This window comes from Dioscorea cayenensis, chromosome 5, assembly GCF_009730915.1.
Source record: "Dioscorea cayenensis subsp. rotundata cultivar TDr96_F1 chromosome 5, TDr96_F1_v2_PseudoChromosome.rev07_lg8_w22 25.fasta, whole genome shotgun sequence".
NCBI lineage: Eukaryota > Viridiplantae > Streptophyta > Magnoliopsida > Dioscoreales > Dioscoreaceae > Dioscorea > Dioscorea cayenensis.
The window spans coordinates 23,976,649-23,996,731 of NC_052475.1; the positions used below are offsets into that span (position 1 = coordinate 23,976,649).

General features: G+C 35.3%; 3 protein-coding genes across 10 annotated transcripts; 2 read left to right on the top strand and 1 right to left on the bottom strand.

The window, feature by feature from the left end:
* The first annotated feature begins 9,347 nt into the window (after positions 1-9,347).
* LOC120261095 (glutathionyl-hydroquinone reductase YqjG-like) lies at positions 9,348-14,511 on the top strand. 6 transcript variants are annotated; one of them, XM_039268778.1, is made up of 8 exons: positions 9,743-9,920; positions 10,000-10,077; positions 10,994-11,095; positions 12,561-12,785; positions 12,871-13,047; positions 13,140-13,364; positions 13,459-13,587; positions 14,054-14,511. In XM_039268778.1, exons 3-8 carry the CDS (start codon positions 11,051-11,053, stop codon positions 14,285-14,287), a joined length of 1,035 nt encoding a protein of 344 aa, XP_039124712.1. In that variant the 5' UTR covers positions 9,743-9,920; positions 10,000-10,077; positions 10,994-11,050; the 3' UTR covers positions 14,288-14,511. The 6 variants fall into 6 exon arrangements, with proteins under 6 accessions (XP_039124710.1, XP_039124711.1, XP_039124712.1 ...); XM_039268779.1 differs by having other exon boundaries at positions 9,743-9,912; XM_039268776.1 differs by lacking the exons at positions 9,743-9,920; positions 10,994-11,095 and adding an exon at positions 9,348-9,468.
* Positions 14,512-14,668: 157 nt separating this feature from the next.
* LOC120261099 (major pollen allergen Ole e 10-like) lies at positions 14,669-15,820 on the top strand. Its single transcript, XM_039268788.1, has 4 exons — positions 14,669-14,879; positions 15,179-15,207; positions 15,315-15,550; positions 15,639-15,820. Exons 1-3 carry the CDS (start codon positions 14,804-14,806, stop codon positions 15,543-15,545), a joined length of 336 nt encoding a protein of 111 aa, XP_039124722.1. The 5' UTR covers positions 14,669-14,803; the 3' UTR covers positions 15,546-15,550; positions 15,639-15,820.
* A 210-nt stretch (positions 15,821-16,030) lies between these two features.
* LOC120261098 lies at positions 16,031-19,976 on the bottom strand. Of its 3 annotated transcripts, XR_005536550.1 has the most exons (6): positions 19,708-19,976; positions 19,059-19,126; positions 17,955-18,103; positions 17,188-17,804; positions 16,550-16,565; positions 16,031-16,431 (listed from the first exon to the last, which is right to left on the bottom strand). XR_005536550.1 is itself a non-coding variant. In XM_039268787.1 (5 exons), exons 1-4 carry the CDS (start codon positions 19,874-19,876, stop codon positions 17,228-17,230), a joined length of 963 nt encoding a protein of 320 aa, XP_039124721.1. In that variant the 5' UTR covers positions 19,877-19,976; the 3' UTR covers positions 16,031-16,431; positions 17,188-17,227. The 3 variants fall into 3 exon arrangements, 2 of the variants coding, with proteins under 2 accessions (XP_039124721.1, XP_039124720.1); XM_039268787.1 differs by lacking the exon at positions 16,550-16,565; XM_039268786.1 differs by having other exon boundaries at positions 16,031-16,565.
* Positions 19,977-20,083: the final 107 nt, after the last annotated feature.

The following is a 20,083-nucleotide window of genomic DNA, read 5'->3' on the forward strand; positions in this document are numbered from 1 at the left end:
CTTAAAAACAAAAACAACCGTTCATAGTCCATCTATTGTCTACTATACCATCTATGCCAACATGCTCATCTACACCCACACCCTGGCCAACCAAACGACAAACTGGTAAAATATAAACTCTGGTTCTCTACCACACTATCTTACATCCAAATCTAATTATCTCCATTGTTTTTGTTTCAACAAATAAGGGAGAAAGGAATGGCAAGAAGAGCTGAAGCACTCTTTTCTTTCCCAGTTGTCTTTGTTGCGCTGATGTTGCTGGCTTCCACTTTGGGTAAAACATATCAACCTCACTCCTTCCTCTTGAGCATGCTCTTTGTTTATTGGAGTACTTTTTTAGTCACTGTTACTCAATGATTTCCTTCTGGCTTAGTTTATCAGCTTCACATTTGAACTCAATGCTCCTAATTTTGAATTGGAAACTGTCAGCTCTACATATTAGTTTACATTTTCTCTGTTGTCACTTGTCCTGGTTCAAGCTTGAGCTTCATTTGTGCTCATTTGACACAACTACAATGAATTTGATTTTGCTTTCTTCTCATTCCTGATGATTGTGATTATTCCACAGGAGGGATTATAAAGTTGGCGCAGGGTCAAGTAAGTTTTAAGCCCCTTATTATTCCTGAAAATTTTGAAGCATTAAGAAACATCAAAATTCCTCATACATGAAGTATGTCCATGTTCTTTTATTTTTGCAGAAAATTAACATGATGTGTTGCAAAAGCTTCACTAGATGAAGCAACTTTGTTGCTAAGTATCAACTATGCCTGCTCTCAACTGTTCTGCTCTCAATGTTCACGACCATGAACATCAACCGGACTGCACTGATGACACAAAATCATCAATGTTAGTACTTCCAATGGTCCCCATATCAGCTCTCCGTCTCAGAGTCTGGTTAGCAAGCTCCAAGAACAAGCCTAAGCCGCCGATAATCATCACCTGTGATAATCCCAACGTCCTACGTGCTCATGCCATGGAGGTAAAACTATTGATAATAAACTTGATCAACATCGATCAACACTTACATATTAACTATGCTACACATAGGTGAGTCCTGCATGGTTGTGACATCATTGACTACATTGTCGGGTTTGCAAGAAGATGGCAATGTGGAGTGTGTTCTCCGAAGAAGTGGATGCGTGATGAACATGACGCTAAGACAGGGAGCCACCATCACACTGCAGGGCCGTTTTGAGTTATAAAACTGTGAAGGTTTTGATTTTTTCTCTTCCTTTTTTATTATAAATTTTAGGGTTTTTTTATATAATTTTAACGAAATTTCGTTGCGATTTTCGGTGAATTTTTTTAGTGAGGTAAGCGAAAAATCTCTTCAACCAGCGATGTGTTTTTCTTGGGTTGTATAAGAGGAGCAAACCAATATAGCTGTTTCTCCTTAGCTAAGTATAAGATTTGTTAGAGAGAGAACAAAGAAGTGTGGAAGGAGATGAAGATTTGTTAGATATTTTGTTGTTAAATGGTAACATTTATTATAAGGTAGTGTTCAAAATATACTAATAAGTTAGAAAGAATAAATACTATTCAAAATAAATTTATAATTAAAAAGTTAATAATTAATAAATATTTAATGAATAAGTTCTTTTGTTGTTAAATGATAATAATAATAATAATAATAATAATAATAATAATTAAGACGTATGGTTCAAATATAATAATAACTTCTAATGAAATTATACTAAACTTAATCATTAATAAATCATTAATAAATACAATATCATAACAAATTAATATATAATAAAATATGGGGGTAATCTTACCATGAGTAATCATCACCCAAAATTTATCAAACCAAACATGTGTTTTCCAATTCCAGTTTTACAAATTCTTCCAAACAAACAGAAAAATCTTATAATACAGTAATTCTAGTTACATCCAACCAAACAGAAAATTTGAATGCACTGTATTTTGAAATCCAAGTATTTTAAGTTACATTGTAATTGAAAATACACTGCATTTAGAATTACATCCAACTAAGCGCCACCTTAGTCAACTTCCCTTAGCTTCTGTGCAACCACCACTAGGTTCTAAATACTTGCTTCAACATCCTTCCCTTACTCAGAACTTCTTCTTCACACCTAGAGCCTCACGAAAGTAGGCATATATATGATTCGGTAATGCCTTAGTGAAAACGTTAGCGAGCTGCTCACCATGAGTGTTACAATACTGAATGTCAATGGTTCCATTACTCATAAGGCCACAAATGAAATGGAATCGAGTGTCAATATGCTGCGTTCGTCCGTGCATGCTAGGAAATAAGTTGTCTGTGATTTGACCATTCTTCAGCAGCACATCTCTAGAATCCAACGACTGTTAGTTGCCCACTTATTCACCATTTGAGTCTTCTTCCATGTCAGCATTCGACATGAAGTTTTTAGCATCCGAGTCATCCGATTTCAACCAATCCCACCCTTTATTCTTGAAAAAGTGCATATCTCTGTTGACTTGTACCTTTTTCGTATATAGATCAAAGACCTTATAGGTTTTTGAGTTCTCGCAATACCCAATGAAAATCATCCTCTGTGATTTGGAGTCAACCTGTTTTCTCATTTGCGAGTCAATAATTGCAACTACGAGGCAACCGAACACCCAAAGATGGCCCACCTTTGGTTTTGACCTGGTTAGCGCTTTATAAGGCGTTGACTGGTCAAGCGCTCTCGTCGGCGATCTATAAAGTATGTAAAAGGTGGTGGCTACTATGTCCACCCAGAAATCCGTCTGTGTGTTTAGTTCCTTTAGCATAGTCCTCGTCATCTCTATCATCGTTCGGTTTTTTCATTCTACAACACTGTTTTGTTGAGGCGAGTGAGGTACCGTGACATGTTGCCGGATTCTAGTGCGCTCGCAAAACGTTTTGAAGTCACTTGACTTGAACTCCCCACCACGATCAATCCAGAGTGTCTTCATTGGCAATGAAAATTGTTTCTCAACCAGAAGCTTGAATGCCTTAAACTTCTGCAAAGCTTCTGTTTTTCTCTAAAGGAAATATACCCAGCTGTGCCTGGTGAACTTGTCAGTTAACAAGAATAAGTATAAATTGCCTTCAAGTGATGGTGTCTGCATCAACCCAACTAAGTCGTCATGAACTAGCTCCAATATTGTTGTTGCTTGCTATGCCTATCCTTTAGGAAACAATTACCTTGTTTGCTTCCCAAGAGAACAAGCTTCACATGGCTGCAGTGTTGAGATGGATGGAAGTTCTTGCACCAGTTGATTTTGAGATAAACTTTACAAGCTTCTCAGGTGTAGGTGCCCCTAGCGTCTATGCTAGAGCTTTGACATCTCTTCTTCTCCTTGCACAACATGAGCACTCACGAAGTCATTTGCCAACAAAGTATTGAATTGATTATCTTTAATTGTACAATCTCCATCCGCGAACTCCACTCTATAACCAGATGACATGATTTGTCCCTACACTTAGTAAATTGTGAGCTAAGTTAGGTACAAATTGAACGTTAGTTAGTACATTAATTTGCCATGAGTTTGTTTTCAGTGTAACCATTCCAATGCCCACAACTTCCAGTGTATTCCCATCTTCAAGTCTAATGACTTAGGGTGGAACTTTTTCTATGCTTTCAAATAGTCTTCTATCACCCACCATGTGGTTGGAACAACCACTGTCCACGAGCCATGCACCTTCATCTTTATGCTTTAGTCCATTACTTTCCATGAAGAGTAACCCTTGAACATCTCCTTGCTTTGGTTCCTTAGCTGCCACAATCGCCACATTTTGCTCCTTGGTTTTGTACCAATATTGGGTCTTAACATGCCCAAACTTTCTACACACAAAGCACTGAACTCCATTTTGCTGTTTGGTAGCTTCATTAGGTTGATAAGCTTCCATGCTTCTCCCTAGTTTGTGACCACGTCCATGGCCTCTGAAAAAACCATGGTCTCATCCTCTTCCTCTATGAGTGCTCGGATCATTAATTTGTAGAGTTTTGATTTACAAAGCTAGCTCTTTCTCCTGTCCAAGAGCCATATCAAGGATTGATTCATGGCGCTTTAATGAGCCACTCAATTCCTCAACTGTGAGTGTGCTCATGTTCTAAGCAAAATCCTGAATTTTCTCACCTTGTTTCATCTTCGTAGTATCTAGTTCAGGGTGCAAAGCATGCAACTTGACTGTGATGATGTTTTGGTTTCCTTGGAACTTTGTCCTCAAAGTCTCCCAAACTTCTTTAGCTGCTTTAGCTTCAAATATCCTGATGAGCACCCTTTCATCAAGAGCCTGTTGTATTAAATATAAAGCCTTCACGTCTTTCTTTAAGCTCTCTTTGAGCCTATTTTCATCTCCCTTTTCACTAAAGCCTTTCTCCAAGAGGCTCCAAAGATCCTTCAACCGAAACATCATCTTCATATTCAAGCTCCACAAATTGTAATTCTCTCCCTCGAAGAACGGCACATTTGCCTCCCTTGATGATGAGCAGCAGCAACTAGCCATGAAGTCTCTGTTCTCTAATACCACTGATAAAACTGTGAAGGTTTTGAGATGTAGCACAAAACTTACACAATGCTCAAATGTTTACAAGTAGTTGCACTGAAGTTTAATATTCATTAGCTAGCTTGAGTTTAAAAGATACAAAACATACTGAATATAAAGACAAGAGATAAAGTGCATACCAACATGGCAACAAACAAATAGTTACACAAAGGAAAAAGTAAACATCCAAGTAAGTGGCTCCACATGTACCAATCCATCCAATTGGATGCATAAATCTCCATGCTAAGTACTTTGTACATTAGCCCAATCTAAGAGCATCTATAATCAATGGCGAACCCAGAAATTTAGTTAAGCCCGGGCTTAGATAAAAGTCAATGTTTTCATATTCGTCACCCTTTAATTTTTCGGCGTTCTTAGCCCAACTATGGCCTCTCCTCAGTCCAACCATGACTAGTGGCAGAACCATAACTCATCGGTAAGGGGGTTGAAATCAACTACTATCATTGTGAGGGATATTTTGAATAATTTCTCAAATTTTATCAAACCTTAAAATTTTAGTAAGTTTTAAATAAGAAAAAAATTTCATTACTAAATTTTTTGCATTTAGTCATGCCACATTATCAATTTAATTTTTTCTTAATTATTAAAAAATTATAAAGTTTAGAACATTGTTTTTTTATAATTTTCAAAATTTCCACATTTTTTTTGAAAAAAAAATTGTTTTTAATTACTAAAAATTATTAAAAACTTAACATTGTAAACTCTTGGATTTGAACCATGGTGGGCTCCTGTTATCCAACTCCCGCAAACCACTCAAGCACATGCCCATTATATATTGGCTAAATACAAAAATAATATTATTAAACATTAATATTCATATAAAATTTCTTAGGCTTAACCTTCATTGGACACGGTTCTTCTAAGGTTTTTCGGCCGGCCAGCCCAGACTTCAGCCCGGGCTGCCACCCATGTGGGTCTGCCCCTGTCTATAATGGCATTTGCGCCTGTGCTCAATAAGCATTTAATGTAAAGTTGCCCCATTATTAGCGCTCAGCCACTGAGCGCTCAACCTGTGGAACCCATGTCCATTTTTTTATTAAAAAAATATTTTTTTAATTTAATTAAACCGTGGGGCTTATAATTTATTTTTTCAAACCTTTAAAATTCAAATGTTGGGCAATGGCTCTCTTGTTAATTTTTTAAAATTTTTAAATTTTCATTTTACCTCTATAAATACATTCTCAAACAAAACTTACATTCTTCTACATTTCTTCATCTTCAAATTTTCAACTATATTATGCATAAAAATACTCCTCCATCCTCCCAAGCTTCGAATTTTCAAAATTTCCCATATTATTTCTTCCCACATAATATGGAAAATTTTCAAAATTATCCTACTTCACAAATGTTTTTCATTTTTATCCAAATGTCCAAAATCAACCAAATTTTCATATGATTATCCTATGTTTTCTGGACCAGGTTTCTTCAATCCAAACATAGGTATGGCAAGTCAACAAACCAATGTAGAAACAAGTGGCTTTCAGATTCCATCAAGCGATCCCGAAAATTTAGATAAAAATTCTCGTGCCGATCAACAGAATACAACAGAAATATGTTCATTTTCTGATTCTCAATTTCCCCCTTATTCCACACAATCAGGGATTGAAAATATCGTTCTGAATGAAGACCAACATGTAAATCAAGTTTACAAGTGGCAGGCGTGGAGTATGAAAAATGATAAAATGCTCGTGAGTGCATGACTTACAATTTCAACTGATAGTGTTATAGGCATTGCCCAAAAAAATATGACGTTTTGGAAATGAGTGGCCAAGTATTTCAATGAAATCGGTGATCTAATCCAAGAAAAAAAACAACTAGTTGTAAGCAACATTGGTTTTGGATGCTTCCACTTATTAATGAATTTAACCAATTATAATAGATTATTAAAGGAGCGTTATAGTGGATGGAATGATAATCAATTGAAGGAAGGTGCTCGTACTCTATATTATCAAAATCATATAAAACATTTCATCCATGAGCATATTTGGGTTATGTTGAAAGATGATCCAAAATGGAAAGCAAATACTCCTCTTGGTAGGTCTTTAAAAAAATTAAAGATCAATGAAAACGGTGCTTATACATCATCGTCCAATGCAAATACAAGTATTGTTATAGATAACAGTGAGGTCAAGGTCTGTTCGATTGGTCAAAAAAGCAACAACAGCAAAAGCAAAGGTGAAAAGAAAATGGAAGTCAAATGTGGTAAAAAAAACCAAACATAGATGAAGAAATTGAAGCAAGATGGGCTGAATTGTTGAATGCACTGCAATTGAATGCATGTTTAAATTTTGTCGATGCGTTATTGAAATTTTTGTAGCAAGATGATGTTGGACGTTTACTTCATCTACATTCAGAGAGTTACGGCTTTCCCGGTATGCTTGGTAGCATAGATTGCATACATTGGCATTGAAATAATTGCACAGTCACATGGAAAGGCCAATTTACTTGAGGATATCAAGAGGTTCCAACAATTATGTTAGAAGCGGTTGCTTCAGCCGACCTATGGATTTGGCATGCATTCTTCGAAGTTGTTGTCTCTAATAATGATATAAATGTGCTCAACCAATCTCCTTTGTTCAATGATGTATTATATGGATACGCTCCAGAAATTTAGTTCAATGTTAATGATACAACATACATAAAAGGATATTATATTGCTAATGGAATTTATCTAGATTGGGTAACATTTGTTAAAAGTTTCTCATATCCAGAAGACCAAAGAGAATCAAGTCCAAATGAAATGCAATTGGGTGGAAGAAAAGACGTTGAGAATGCATTTGTCTTACTTGAATCTCGATTGGCAATTATACGTGGCCCTGCCCATTTTTGGCACAGGGAAAATTGAGAGATATAATGTACATATGCATAATATTGCATAACATGATTGTTGAAGATGAAGGAGATGCAATCACAAATTGGGATAACAAAGAAAGTGATTTCTCATTCCTTGTAAGTCGAGGATGCAGTCAAAATTTTCAACAATACTTAATAAGAGATGCAGAATTACATTATCAAGAAGTACACCATCAACTTTGTTCATACTTGATTAAGCATATTTGACACCACTTTAGAGTGAATGAAAACGAAAATTAGTGTTTTATATCTTTTCCTAAGAGTTTAATTATGTAATTTTTTTAGTATTTTTTAATTTATAGAAATTATTTCTTTATTTGTTCATATTTGATAAATTATTTTTTATTTTTTATCATTAACAAATTAATTAATTTTTCAAATTAATATAGTAATTTATTATTATTCATATATTTTTTTATTATTATAAATATTTATTTTGAAATTTAATTTTGTAAATACATTTATATAATTATTTTATTAAATAAATATGTTTAATAAAATATATAAATATAAATAGTTAATAAAATGAATAAAATAATTGTGGGTCATTTTTATAGTATAATTATTATGAGAAATAATTTAATGGGTAAGAGTTAATGGATTGAATGTGAGTCCTATGTTATAGTATAATTATTATAAAAAATAATTTAATAAATAAAAATTTAATGACTTGATCAAAATGGATATTAGAATAGTCTAACAATTAAAAGAGCCTTGAGACCCAGTCAACTTCCTTTGCCTTCTGTGCAGCCACCGGTAGGTTCTGAGTATTTGCTTCAACATTGAGATCCTATCATTGCTAGGATCCTTTGTTCCTCCACCAGCACTGGCGGCCGGCACAGGGTTGACTGTTTTCTTGGGTGGTTCTCAGGGCCGGCAGGTGTTTGGTGGCAGCATAGTAGGACCATTGGTTGCGGCGAGCCCAACGGTGGTCATGGCGGCGTCTTTCATGACGGCTGGATTTGATCATCTTCCATTGGAGAAACATGAGAGTACTATTACTGGAAGTGGCATGCTTCATCATCATCATCATCATCACTACCGCATTGAGATGCCTGACTTATATGGAGTTGGTGTGCCTTCTGCCATGGCTCCTCAGCTGTTTGCATGGGCTCATGGTTGAGTTGAAGAAGTGATTATTATTATTATTATTATTATTATTATTATTATTATTATTAGATGGTGGTGGATATGGTTGAGTTTGAAGGAATAAGTTATATATAAGTATCGTGTATTATCACTAATGAACTGGTTTGATTAGATATAATTAAATATTTGAAAATTTTCTTCTAGAAGAAATATAATTAAAAAAATATTAGGATAATAACCGTATAATAGTAGGAGATCAAGGGTTGAATTTTCTTCTACAATATAACAAGTTTATATGGTGATTGAGACTGTTAAAAAATCATTTTTATAATAATTCATATTTTGGGATGATGGCTATTGTGGGATGAGGGTCAATATAACTATATAAAATGGTGGCGGCTACATTGATGAGGGATCTCATCCGATTAAAATAGATTTCTCTCTCATATGAACTATCTACCTTCTAATTTTATTATTATTTATTTTATTTTATTGAAAAGTAATTCATTTCAATAAAACTGTGATTTATCCACATTTATTTAAAAAAAAAAAAATAATTCATTCTTTTTTCTCAAAAGACCGAAAAATAAAATACGAAATAGTTGTTAAAATGATGAATAAACTAATTTTTTTTATAAATAGTTTTTTAATTGTCACACCAATCTCCATCATATTTTACAATTGGATCATTTAAAATTGTCCTTTTTAAAAAAATTCTTTTGACTCCCTGAGGTTAGGGCTGCATCATTGCTTCAAAGGAAAGGGCCTTATCAATAGAGTTATTTGCAAAATTGATATTAATCAGGGGTCCATCAGTAAAATTCAAGTACAAAATTCAGCTGGCATGGCATGCTCCTGTATGTATATTCATTATTCATAAATAAAGCTTTGGCAAAGCGAAGAGCTTGCAAAGCTCGGTCGCATCTCGCATGATCTTGTCGCCATCACCATCCTTTCTCCATTGCCATAGGACCTTCGTCTTCCAAAGAACCTTCTCTTTCCGCAAGGTTTTCTTCTTAGCCTCCCTTTTTCAGATTTTTTTTTTCTTTTATTGTCTTTATTTGATTTTGATGCCGATATGTCTAATTTATGAAAGAATTGTTTGTATGTTGCCTTGATGCATCAAGGGATTATAGTTTTTGCTTGGTTTACTACACTTTCTTTCTAAGATTAAGGTGCTGTTTGGAGTTACATGTAACTCCAAATGCACCACTTTTTATGTTCATCTGTTTGTTTTGAAGGGTTTAGTTTTCCTTTGACCAGCCAAATACTTTTGACTGGCCCAAAATCCTTAATTTGGTTCTACGGCCGATTTGGCCATAAAACCAAATCATGGGATTTTGAGAAACCTCATATGGGAAAACTAAATCATCCCTGATCCAAACCTTTCAGAAAACCTCTTTCCTTCACCTTCATTTCACCGGCAGTCTCTCGTTGATGATCTATACATAGTTATGAGGTTTTCTTAAATTCTATTCACTGTTAATTTTTTCAAAACTCATTCATCACAAATCTCATTCTCTCTTTTTTCTTTGCAGTCTTCACTGTTTCTCTGCGGTTCTTCTAATCTAGCACTCTCTGGTGTCTCTTTGGGTGGCATCATCTACTTCTTTGAGGTTAGAGCTCATTTTATTGTATGTATTTTGTTTATGTGAATCTAACTGTGGTTTGATGATTTTGTTTGTTTGGGATGTTGTGGGTTTTTCTCTGATTGTTTATGCAAAAGCTGGATTTTTTTGGTTTTTCTCTGATTTTTTATGCAAAAGTTGGATTTTTTATTGTGGGATCTTGGTTTGATTTGACTATTTTGAGTGCTAGATCTAGTTGGTAATACTTGGTAATTCGCTTCTTATGGTCTTCAAGTGGTTTGATTTGGCTGTTTTGAGTGCTAGATCAAGTGATGAAAATATAGGTTTTTGAATTTCAAAAGTGGATCTTGTTGACAATCACTCATATGAAGGGAAATTTTAATTTTTGCTGAGATCTTTTGGTCGGCGTTTGGAATTGTTTGGATGATTATTTTTGTGTTTTCATAAGAGGAAATTTTTAGCATTGTACTTCAAGTGTATGATATGAATGAGATATTGAAAAGTTTATCTTTTTTTGTAATATTAATTTGATGCTGCAATTTGTGAGAAGAACAACAAGTGTTCTTACTCTTCAGTTAGTTCTTCTGTTTGCATTGGTTTTCCTTCATCTATGTGCTTCTTCTGATTTTGGTTTCATATTCATTTATGCAGCTTTTTCTGAATGATGGATAAGCTGTTGTTTGATTTAATATTAGCTATGATTTTCCAATGTTTTTGAATTTAGGCAAATAAAGTTTTCTTCTCTCTTAAACTTAATAATTTAGGCAAATGAAGTCTTCAGAGGTAATATCATCTACAAATCTTTCATATATATTTATAACATCAAATAGACATATCAGCCATAGAAATATCATTAGATTTCCGAAAAGTTCAGCACTGAAGAAAAATACGGTAATGTGTAGTTTACCATAATTCACTAACAGATGTTCCACCTGTTGCATAGGTGTTGGAGGAATTAACAACATCCATATAGAATGTTCATGCATGGTCTCTAAGTGACATGTTTTGTGAACATGCACAAGCCACACCATCAACAGGAGTACTGGTATTTCATTTATTCTCCAATTGATTGGAGAGTTCGATCTGGGCTTGTCTACGTTTTTCAATATATATATATGCACAAGATCCTGTTTTGGTTAGTGATTGTTTGACTAAAAAAAAAATTGTGTTCTGAATTTTGTTACAAGATGTGTTTCTCTGTTTCCTTTTAGGATGTTTCTGCAAAACAGTGTTTTTTTTTAATAGGCTTTGGTAATAGATTCCATGATGGAGGTGCTAGCTAGGCATGGATAGGAAAATGGAGATGTGAAAAGATGTCATTTTGGTAATTAGTTTTGATTTAATTCATAACCAATAGTGCAAGGATCCATGGTTGATGTTGTGCGCCAATTAAAATTTTTGAATTGGATTATTCCACTCATCGCTATTTCTTTTCTTTTGAAAATGGAAATGTGTTTCTCTGTTTTACTCTTATTCTCAAAGTGGGATTGTGGAGAATAAGAATGGTAGAATGTGTTCCCAAAAGCTCAAAATTGGGATTGGAAGTGTGATTGCAATGGGTTAAGAGGGCTTTAGCTTTTCTAAGTTTGTATGGTAATTATAATAGAAGCAGAGGATGTAATTCAGATTTGTTGTTAGGGATTAATGTTTGTTTATTCTTCTTCTTTCTAGCTGTTTGCTTGTACTTGTCTTTTATGATTATTCTGGTTTTCATCCTAGAGTTCCGAGCAATTGCCTTCAAAACCAAGTTGTTATGGGTTCAATTGATCAATTTGGTTGAGCTTGGATTGATTAGTTTTGGAGATTGAGATCTATAGGACTTGTAGTTGTGGAAAAGATAATTCCTGATCCAAAGAATGCCATATTAAGGTCATGGTTCATCTTAAAAAATTATTCACGGTTGGCTGATGGAGATGAAGACGGTGAGAAGTAGGAGAAGAGAAGTAAAAGGTTAAGGTGAAGAAGAGAATATATTGGACTAGAATAGATTATATCTGTAGTTTTTAGGCTAACCTTGGATATATTTGTTTTCTAGGTCAACTTTGCAATATTTATTTCAATATCAAATTGTGTTAGGCGTTTTTATTTCATTTTCAAAGAAACAAATGAAATAAAGAAAAATCCTCTGTAAATTCTATCTCACTATTAGAAATTTATATTTGGTTGGTCTCTGTTTTATTTACCATTACATATTACTTTTCAATAGGAAGTAGAAACATATTTGTTTTTTAGAATAATGAATGGACTTCTTTCAAATTTGAGTTTAGCTCCCAATGCATTTCTTGTTCTGCTGTTGTAAGTTGTATAAACAGAGGATGTCATGTTCTAAAATTGTTCGAGGCAAGTATTCATGATTAATCATTCAACGTCCTATACTTCAAACGATGCAAATTTGAGTAATGGTTTTGTTACAAGGTTTCTTGAAGGTTTTTCTTTTATTTGTGTTGCTATTATGTTATCAAGGTGATAAATTGTTTTTAACTGAAACTCTTAAATACTATAAAATCCAGCATTCGGTTCACATGGCTCGATCAGCATTGGAAGAGACTTCCGAGTCTGGTGCATTCAATCGCACACCATCAACTTTTCGGAGTTTAATTTCAAGAGATAAGACATCTCCTTTTCCTGCAGAATCTGGTAGGTATCATCTATATGTATCATACGCATGTCCGTGGGCATCCAGGTGTTTAGCATACTTAAAGCTCAAAGGGCTGGACAATGTAATCAGCTACTCGGTGAGTCTCATAACAGACTTTCGAACGTTTTGAATAGCTTCTCCTGTTCTAAACATATTCTGATGATTATCCAATCTGTTTATAGTCTGTAAAACCAAAATGGGAAAGGACCAAGGAAACTGATGAGCATTATGGATGGGTTTTTCCTGCTTCTAGCATGGAAGAACCAGGAGCTGAACCTGATAAGCTAAATGGAGTTACAAGTATCAGAGCTCTTTATGAGTTTGCAAGCCCTAATTATTCTGGAAAATATACTGTTCCAGTAAGTGTCAAAAGCATCCTATTATTCTATTGCATATCCTTTCAGTTTGTTTGGACATATCTGCTATGCTTCTTAATCAAATGCAATGGCAGGTTCTTTGGGATAAAAAGCTTAAAACAGTTGTCAACAATGAAAGCTCGGATATAATACGTATGATGAACACTGAGTTTAATGATATGGCAGAGAATGTGGATTTGGATTTATACCCTACTCATTTGCAGCCTCTTATTGATGAGGTCAATGAATGGGTATATGATGGAATTAACAATGGTGTTTACAGGTGTGGATTTGCTAAGAAACAAGAGCCTTACGATGAGGTCATGTTTGTTGCTATTGCAGTTCATCTTTAATGAACTATAAATTTTCTCGTGCTATAATTAGTTGTTGCTTTCATCTCATTTGCCAAAATAGGCAGTCACAAAGTTATATGAAGCCTTGGACAAGTGTGAAGAGATACTAAGCAAGCAGCGGTACATTTGTGGGAATGTGTTGACTGAAGCTGATGTGCGCTTGTTTGTCACTCTCATAAGATTTGATGAGGTATAGTTCATCTCTTAAGTGAAGAATATTTCTTTTTGGTCCTGATGACTTTAATCACATTTCGTAATGGTATTTTCAGCCCTCGTACAATATTTAGTTTTTGTAACTGGAAGCAAAAACTTATTCAAATCCAAAAGCAGATGCAATTTCTAGTATTCAAATTAGAAGTGTCTTATTTATGGTAGTTTTACATTAAGCAAGTATATCCAAGACATTAGTATTCAAATCAAATGTAGCATATTTGATGCCTTGCTTTTCCTTTGTTTAGTTGCTGACAAAATAAAGCACAGCTGAAGTCAGAATTTGATAATAATTTTTCAGTCAATTTCCAGAATTGGCATTCAGAATTACTCATCTTAACTATTTTTCTTTGACAGAACTCAATTTACTGAGTCAGTTTCCCTGCATAACTTTGTTAACAATGTTTTAGTTGCTAACTCACCTCATTCTTTCATATTTCATGCAGGTTTATGTTGTTCATTTCAAGTGCAACAAGAAGCTGATACGAGAGTATCCAAATCTGTTCAACTACACCAAAGACATATACCAAACCAATGGCATGAGCAGCACCGTTAACATGGAACACATCAAGAAGCACTACTACGGAAGCCACCCATCCATCAATCCATTCGGTATTGTTCCAATTGGTTCCAACATCGATTTCTCTGCTCCTCATGACAGAGCTCGCTTTGCCCCTTAAAAAACTCCCAATGAGTGTTCGTGCCCACCTTTCCATATATTTATCAACTTATGAATGTGTTTTCTTTCCTATGTGCTCAATTGTCTCATGTGGAGAAGAACAACATCCTCTGTTTTTGAATGCTTGCTTCTGTATGCTAAACTAAAGCATGTTTGTCCCCCATCTTCACTCTTTCTCTCTCTCTCTATTTATATTTCTAAAATAATTATGTGAGTTTGTATCTAGATTCCAGACTTCATTGAAAACTATTTTATTACTGTAATGGTATGCAAAGGTGACTGGTGAAGTGAGGGTGAGACAGGCATCACATGAAACCACATGGTTTTGTCTTGTGAGTACTCTTTTATGGTCCATTTACTGTCTGCTTTAGAATCTATGCCAACAGGGTCATCTACACCCGCACCCTGGCCAACCAAACGACAAACTGGTAAAATATAAACTCTGGTTCTCTATCACATTGTCTTACATCCAAGTCCTATCTCCATTGTTTTTGTTTCAACAAATAAGGAGAAAGGAATGGCAAGAAGAGCTGAAGCACTCTCTTCTTTCCCAGTTCTCTCTGTTGCGCTGATGCTGCTGGCTTTCACTTTGGGTAAAACTTATCAACTTCACTCCTTCCTTTTGAACATGCTCTTTGTTTAGTAGAGTATGGTTTTTAGTCACTGTTACTCAATGATTTCCTTCTGCCTTAGTTTATCAGCTTCACATCTGAACTCAATGTTGTAATTTTAAATTGGAAACTGTCAGATCTGCAGATTAGATTACATTTTCTCTTTTGTCACTTGTCATAGTTCAAGCTTGAACTTCATTTGTGCTCATTTGACACAACAACAATGAATTTGAGTTTGCTTTTGTCTCATTCCTGTTAATTTAATTGTGATTATTCCACAGGAGGGACTGTGAAGTTGGTGCAGGGTCAGGTAAGTTTCAAGCTCCTCATTATTCCTGAATATTTTGAAGCAATAAGAAACATCAAAATTCCTCATCTATGATGAAGTATGCTCATGTTCATATTTTTTCCTTGCAGAAAACATGGTGTGTTGCAAAACCTTCACTGGATGAAGCAACTTTGCTGCTAAATATCAACTATGCCTGCTCTCAGGTGGACTGCAGTGTATTGAGAAAAGGCAGTCCTTGCTTCAACCCAGACAATCTCATTTCTCATGCATCTGTGTCCATGAATCTCTATTACCAATCAAAAGGGCCGAAATTCCTGGAATTGCAACTTCAAGAACACCGCACTCATTGTCATGACTGACCCAAGTAAGAACAACTCATCAATCCAATTCATTATTAGATCTCAATGAAATTACAGAAATGAGAACACTCATTCTTCTTGTTGTTTCTGCAGGTTTTGGTAGCTGTGCTTATGCGTGACAGGCATCCAAGTAGAATTATTTGTTGCATTTATTTGCTTGTTGAGAACCATATCTAGACCTTAGTCATGAATGCCATTCATGTTGTTGATGTATCTTAACCTTTTAATTTTTCAATGATTAAAAAAACAAAAGATGGCCCATTTTATTTCCGTAACTATTATGCCTTGCCTTGCTTGTACTTCATATGAATAGCTTTCTGGAATGTGGTTGCCACCATGAATGCAGAGATTCCTTCCTGCCTGTCACACTGAAAAAGAGTCTGCAGACCTGGGAATGTGTTATTGTTATAAAAGAATGGCTGATAATTCTCATTTCCTGAACAAAATGTCTTGTTTTATTGCAAGCAGAGAAACTAAGAAATAAATGGAAGAAAAAAGACACCTGACTCCCTTGCTCTAAATCAAGAAACAGTTCTTACAGCTTGAAGGGATTCAGGGGTGGCTTCACCTCTTAAACTTGAAGGAAATTACATGAAGTTAAAAACACTAGGGTTAGTAATTTCTGTTGCAGAATCTAGTTTGGAGAATACAATGACTTGTAATATCATGTGATGGTACAGTGATTTATCACAATAGGCATATCTTTCTCTAGTGTACTCAAAATGTTAGCACCATCTTCTTCTTTGCCTTGAAGGAAATAAAGAAGCAACAACCAGCAAAAATTTCCATTTCTCCAATGCAATTTCCTCAGCGTGATTGATGGTCAGTCAGACTTCAGAGACTTTCTGTTAATGATTGCGAAAGATGTTTTTTTCCTCGCTATCGTCTACAATGACAATTAGTAGAAAGAAGCACATCAGAAAATTCACAAAATTTCGACATTTAATCAACCAGACACTTGACTAATAGTAATTCAGGACAGAAGCTTATATGGTTGCCCTGACCGCATAGACTCTATACCTGCAAGGATAAACAGATACTGGGCATCAACTGCATAACCACAATATAATACCCCATTCAGAGACAAATTTCAGCTGAGAAAATACGCAGCATTTAATGCATCATGAATCACAGAAAACAACCTAAAGTCGAGATTTTCTAAAACCAGAACAACTTAACAAAATAGTCCCACAGAAAACAATATATGAAAACTTGCAAGCATAATCCCAGTGAAATAATCCTTGAATATATATAGACAGTATGCTTCCTGGAACAGCAAGATAAATATGATCAAGTGCAAGAACATAGTGACAACCAGAAAATGAGGATTACTTCCGCAAAAGAAAACAACTATTGTATCTATCATCGTTTCAAAATCAATGGCTCCAACTTTCAAGAGGTTATGGTGTTATACCATCTAGTGGACAATGAAAAGTTGGTGCTTTATCAACATGCCCTTTTATAGTAGCATGAGTGCTAGTTAATGGATAAAAATTTAATTCCATGCACCTCTTAGATTTCTCATGAATGACTAACTGAAACTAAACAGGTAAAAACATGAGAATAAAGACCTTAGCTACAGAGCTATGAATTCTATTATGAGAGGAAAAAAGGATTATTATGGTAGAATGGGAGGAGTTACCTTTACACTAGAAGAAAAAAATGAGAAGGGATTCTCGAGATTAAGAGAAGCTCTCCTTCCATTGATCAGGCAAGGAAGTTTTAAACACTTGAAGGAGCACTGATTTCTGCTTCTTGGTCAACTTGTATGTCTCATACCCTTTCGAGATTCCAAGCTTAAGGGTTTTATGCCCATACTCAACAGCATTCTTCCTAGTAGAGCACAACAAGGTTGATGGCTTTGGCTCAGTTTTAATCTCAGCACATTCCACATCATTATCCTCTTTACCATCTATTTTAGCAAGGCTAGAAGTTTCGTTTGATGAGTCACATGCTTCTTGTTTCTCCACATTTTCACCCATAGGCACTCCTTTTGAGCTCTTTTCACTGCTCTCCTTGTTGCCACTTCCCCACCACTTAACTGTCACAGTTGATAAGCCGTTCACTGGAAATCCAAACTTAAACTCATCCATATAGGAAGGGATGTGTCTCGTGCTACTTTGGAATGTATTGGCCCATCCATCTTGTGAAAACCTCGCTACTTGAGGTTGTGCAGTGCTACCTACCATCGGAATCCCTCGCTGCAATTTAGATGGGTCCTGAGTAAGGCCTGCTGTCTTATTTGGAACTTGACTGCCACTGTGACCAATATCAAAGTAAATCAGAAGAAGCAAAAACTAATGCACGATCATCTAATCTGAACAACGCGAAGAAGAGAAATGCCAGCTAAACTCATATAGGGTACAAAACATGTGTACTATGAAGAAAAAACAGTAGAGCTTCACCCACAAAGTTAATGATGATGAAACTGAAGTTGGTAGAAGCATTTTGGAAACATCAATCTTTTGTTTTGCCATATTTGATGGATCCACAAACTCATTGGCTCCTTCCCCACCAGAATCCTTTTTAATATCATCAGCAGTTTTCCCAGCAATAAACTGAAAACAAAACATCATACAACATAGGCCAGATTATAGGCTGTTTGCAAATACACACATGATGTCTTAACCAAATCATCATATTTGATGAAAACCAGTTATGTTGATTCAACCTCCCAAATAAACACTAATCAAACATAGATGAATTGCAAAACAATTTAATGAAAAGTTGGAAAGGACCAGAGTTTCACTATCACTAATCAGAATTGTACGAGTACATGATAAGGGCCATGTATGTCCAAATGTCAATCAACTGAGGTTCACAAAAAAACCCTTCTAATGATATGCAAAGTTCTTGTTTAAAAATACAAATGAATTAAAGACATCTTACTAAAAAAATGAGTTTAACGTCTCAACATATAGGAGCTCTAACAATTTTAGAAAATTAGCATTCTTCTATCAGATATAAAGCCTACCATCTTTGCTAGATTAAGCATATTCTCAAAGAAGAGGTGAGAAAATTGCACCTCCCAATGACAAGCAAACTTGTTCCTGGACTACTTATCTAAGTCTTTCAACCCAATTGATGGGGAACCAACCTCAACATTACTTGAGTAAGATTGAGTGAAATACGGACAATATGTATTTAACCAGTTAGCCATCAACCCCCACAAACCCAAATAGCCAGTTTCTGGTTTGAGATGGAAAGTGAAGCAATTTTGCAAATAAATATCTGTATCCAAAACTTGAAAATAAACCGAGGGCGGTAATTCAAGATAGCAACTGTCAACAAAATAGCATTTAAATGAAACCCATAGCCAAGAGTAACACTTTAACATCAAGTTGATCACAGCAGACATGTGTTCTACTGCAAAATTACCAGCAATAAAAAGCATCATACTTGTCAATATTGAAATACAGTAATACTATATTAACGTATCCAATATCTAGGTCAGACAATAATTAGCTTGATATCAAGATATACACATTTAGAAATTATAAAATGCAATTTTACCTTTCGATATGGCCACCTTACCACACCATGTTCACGGCAAATTCTCTTCAATACACTAGTACAGACACCTGAAGAAAAAAGGAACATATCTCATTCCGAACAAGCCTCACATCCGCGGACAAATTCCAACTATATACAATGAACAGAAAGATTTCCTAGTGCTAACAAGTAAGAACACCATCTTTAGGCCTAACTAAATTGATAAAGAACTGGACATAAGAAGGGTCACCTTTTGATTTCTCAAAATATTCATACTATATTTCATCAACCACAATCATTCTAAAAGTGATTCAGTGAATGCAACAAACCCTATAAAATCCTTGTTTTATCACCCTCCAATGCAAAGCTTAAAAGCCCAAACTTTCATCCATGATCAGACAAAACTCCATCTGCAAACAAATCCTACATAATACATCTTCCAATTCAGGGGAAAAAATCGGGGAAAAACTGACCAATAAAAAAAAATTTAAAATTAAAATCTTTAATCTGCTAAAAAAATCTGAACCTCTTCATCAAATTAAACACCAAAAAAACAAATTTCCTTCTTATTCCACTTCATTTTCCTTAATTTTCTCTCAATCCAAACAAACCCTAAAATCAAAGAACTTGAGCACTAGATTCTAATACCAGAATGAGATCGGAGAATCACCAAGGATGGAAGCAGCCTCCGCAATGGGAAGGTGGTAGAGCTTGGAGATCTCGTCCAGAGGGATCCTACTATTGGATGCCCGCGGCGGCGCTGCGACGCTTCCGACGAGTTGCTGCTGCTGCTGCTGCTGCTGGTGAAGTGGACCCTCTGGTGCTGACGTAGACGTCATCGTCCAATCATAGCTCGAGTAAGATGAAGCGCGCCATCTCAAAGCGAGCTCGCTGTTCCCAACTCCGTAGCCACCTTGAGATCTTGGGATCAAGGCTTCGAGTCAAGATTGGGGATTTTATTCTAGGGTTGTTCACACGTGCGAGACTAGTCTATGTCACAAGTCACAACTGCTTCTAAATCTCTAATTTTTTTTTCCTTTATTTTA

What these genes read in the sequence shown, in the direction of transcription:
- LOC120261095 (XM_039268776.1), top strand. Translation starts at nt 9,391, where the DNA reads ATGATCTTGTCGCCATCACCATCCTTTCTCCATTGCCATAGGACCTTC. An exon ending in AACAAGAGCCTTACGATGAG is followed by an intron (nt 13,365 to 13,458) that starts GTCATGTTTGTT and finishes TTGCCAAAATAG; the next exon opens with GCAGTCACAAAGTTATATGA. An exon ending in CTCTCATAAGATTTGATGAG is followed by an intron (nt 13,588 to 14,053) that starts GTATAGTTCATC and finishes TATTTCATGCAG; the next exon opens with GTTTATGTTGTTCATTTCAA.
- LOC120261098 (XM_039268787.1), bottom strand. Translation starts at nt 19,876, where the DNA reads ATGACGTCTACGTCAGCACCAGAGGGTCCACTTCACCAGCAGCAGCAG. An exon ending in TAAGGTGGCCATATCGAAAG is followed by an intron (nt 18,104 to 19,058) that starts GTAAAATTGCAT and finishes TTTTGTTTTCAG; the next exon opens with TTTATTGCTGGGAAAACTGC. An exon ending in GTTTCATCATCATTAACTTT is followed by an intron (nt 17,805 to 17,954) that starts GTGGGTGAAGCT and finishes TATTGGTCACAG; the next exon opens with TGGCAGTCAAGTTCCAAATA.
- LOC120261099 (XM_039268788.1), top strand. Translation starts at nt 14,804, where the DNA reads ATGGCAAGAAGAGCTGAAGCACTCTCTTCTTTCCCAGTTCTCTCTGTT. An exon ending in GCTGCTGGCTTTCACTTTGG is followed by an intron (nt 14,880 to 15,178) that starts GTAAAACTTATC and finishes ATTATTCCACAG; the next exon opens with GAGGGACTGTGAAGTTGGTG. An exon ending in TGAAGTTGGTGCAGGGTCAG is followed by an intron (nt 15,208 to 15,314) that starts GTAAGTTTCAAG and finishes TTTTCCTTGCAG; the next exon opens with AAAACATGGTGTGTTGCAAA.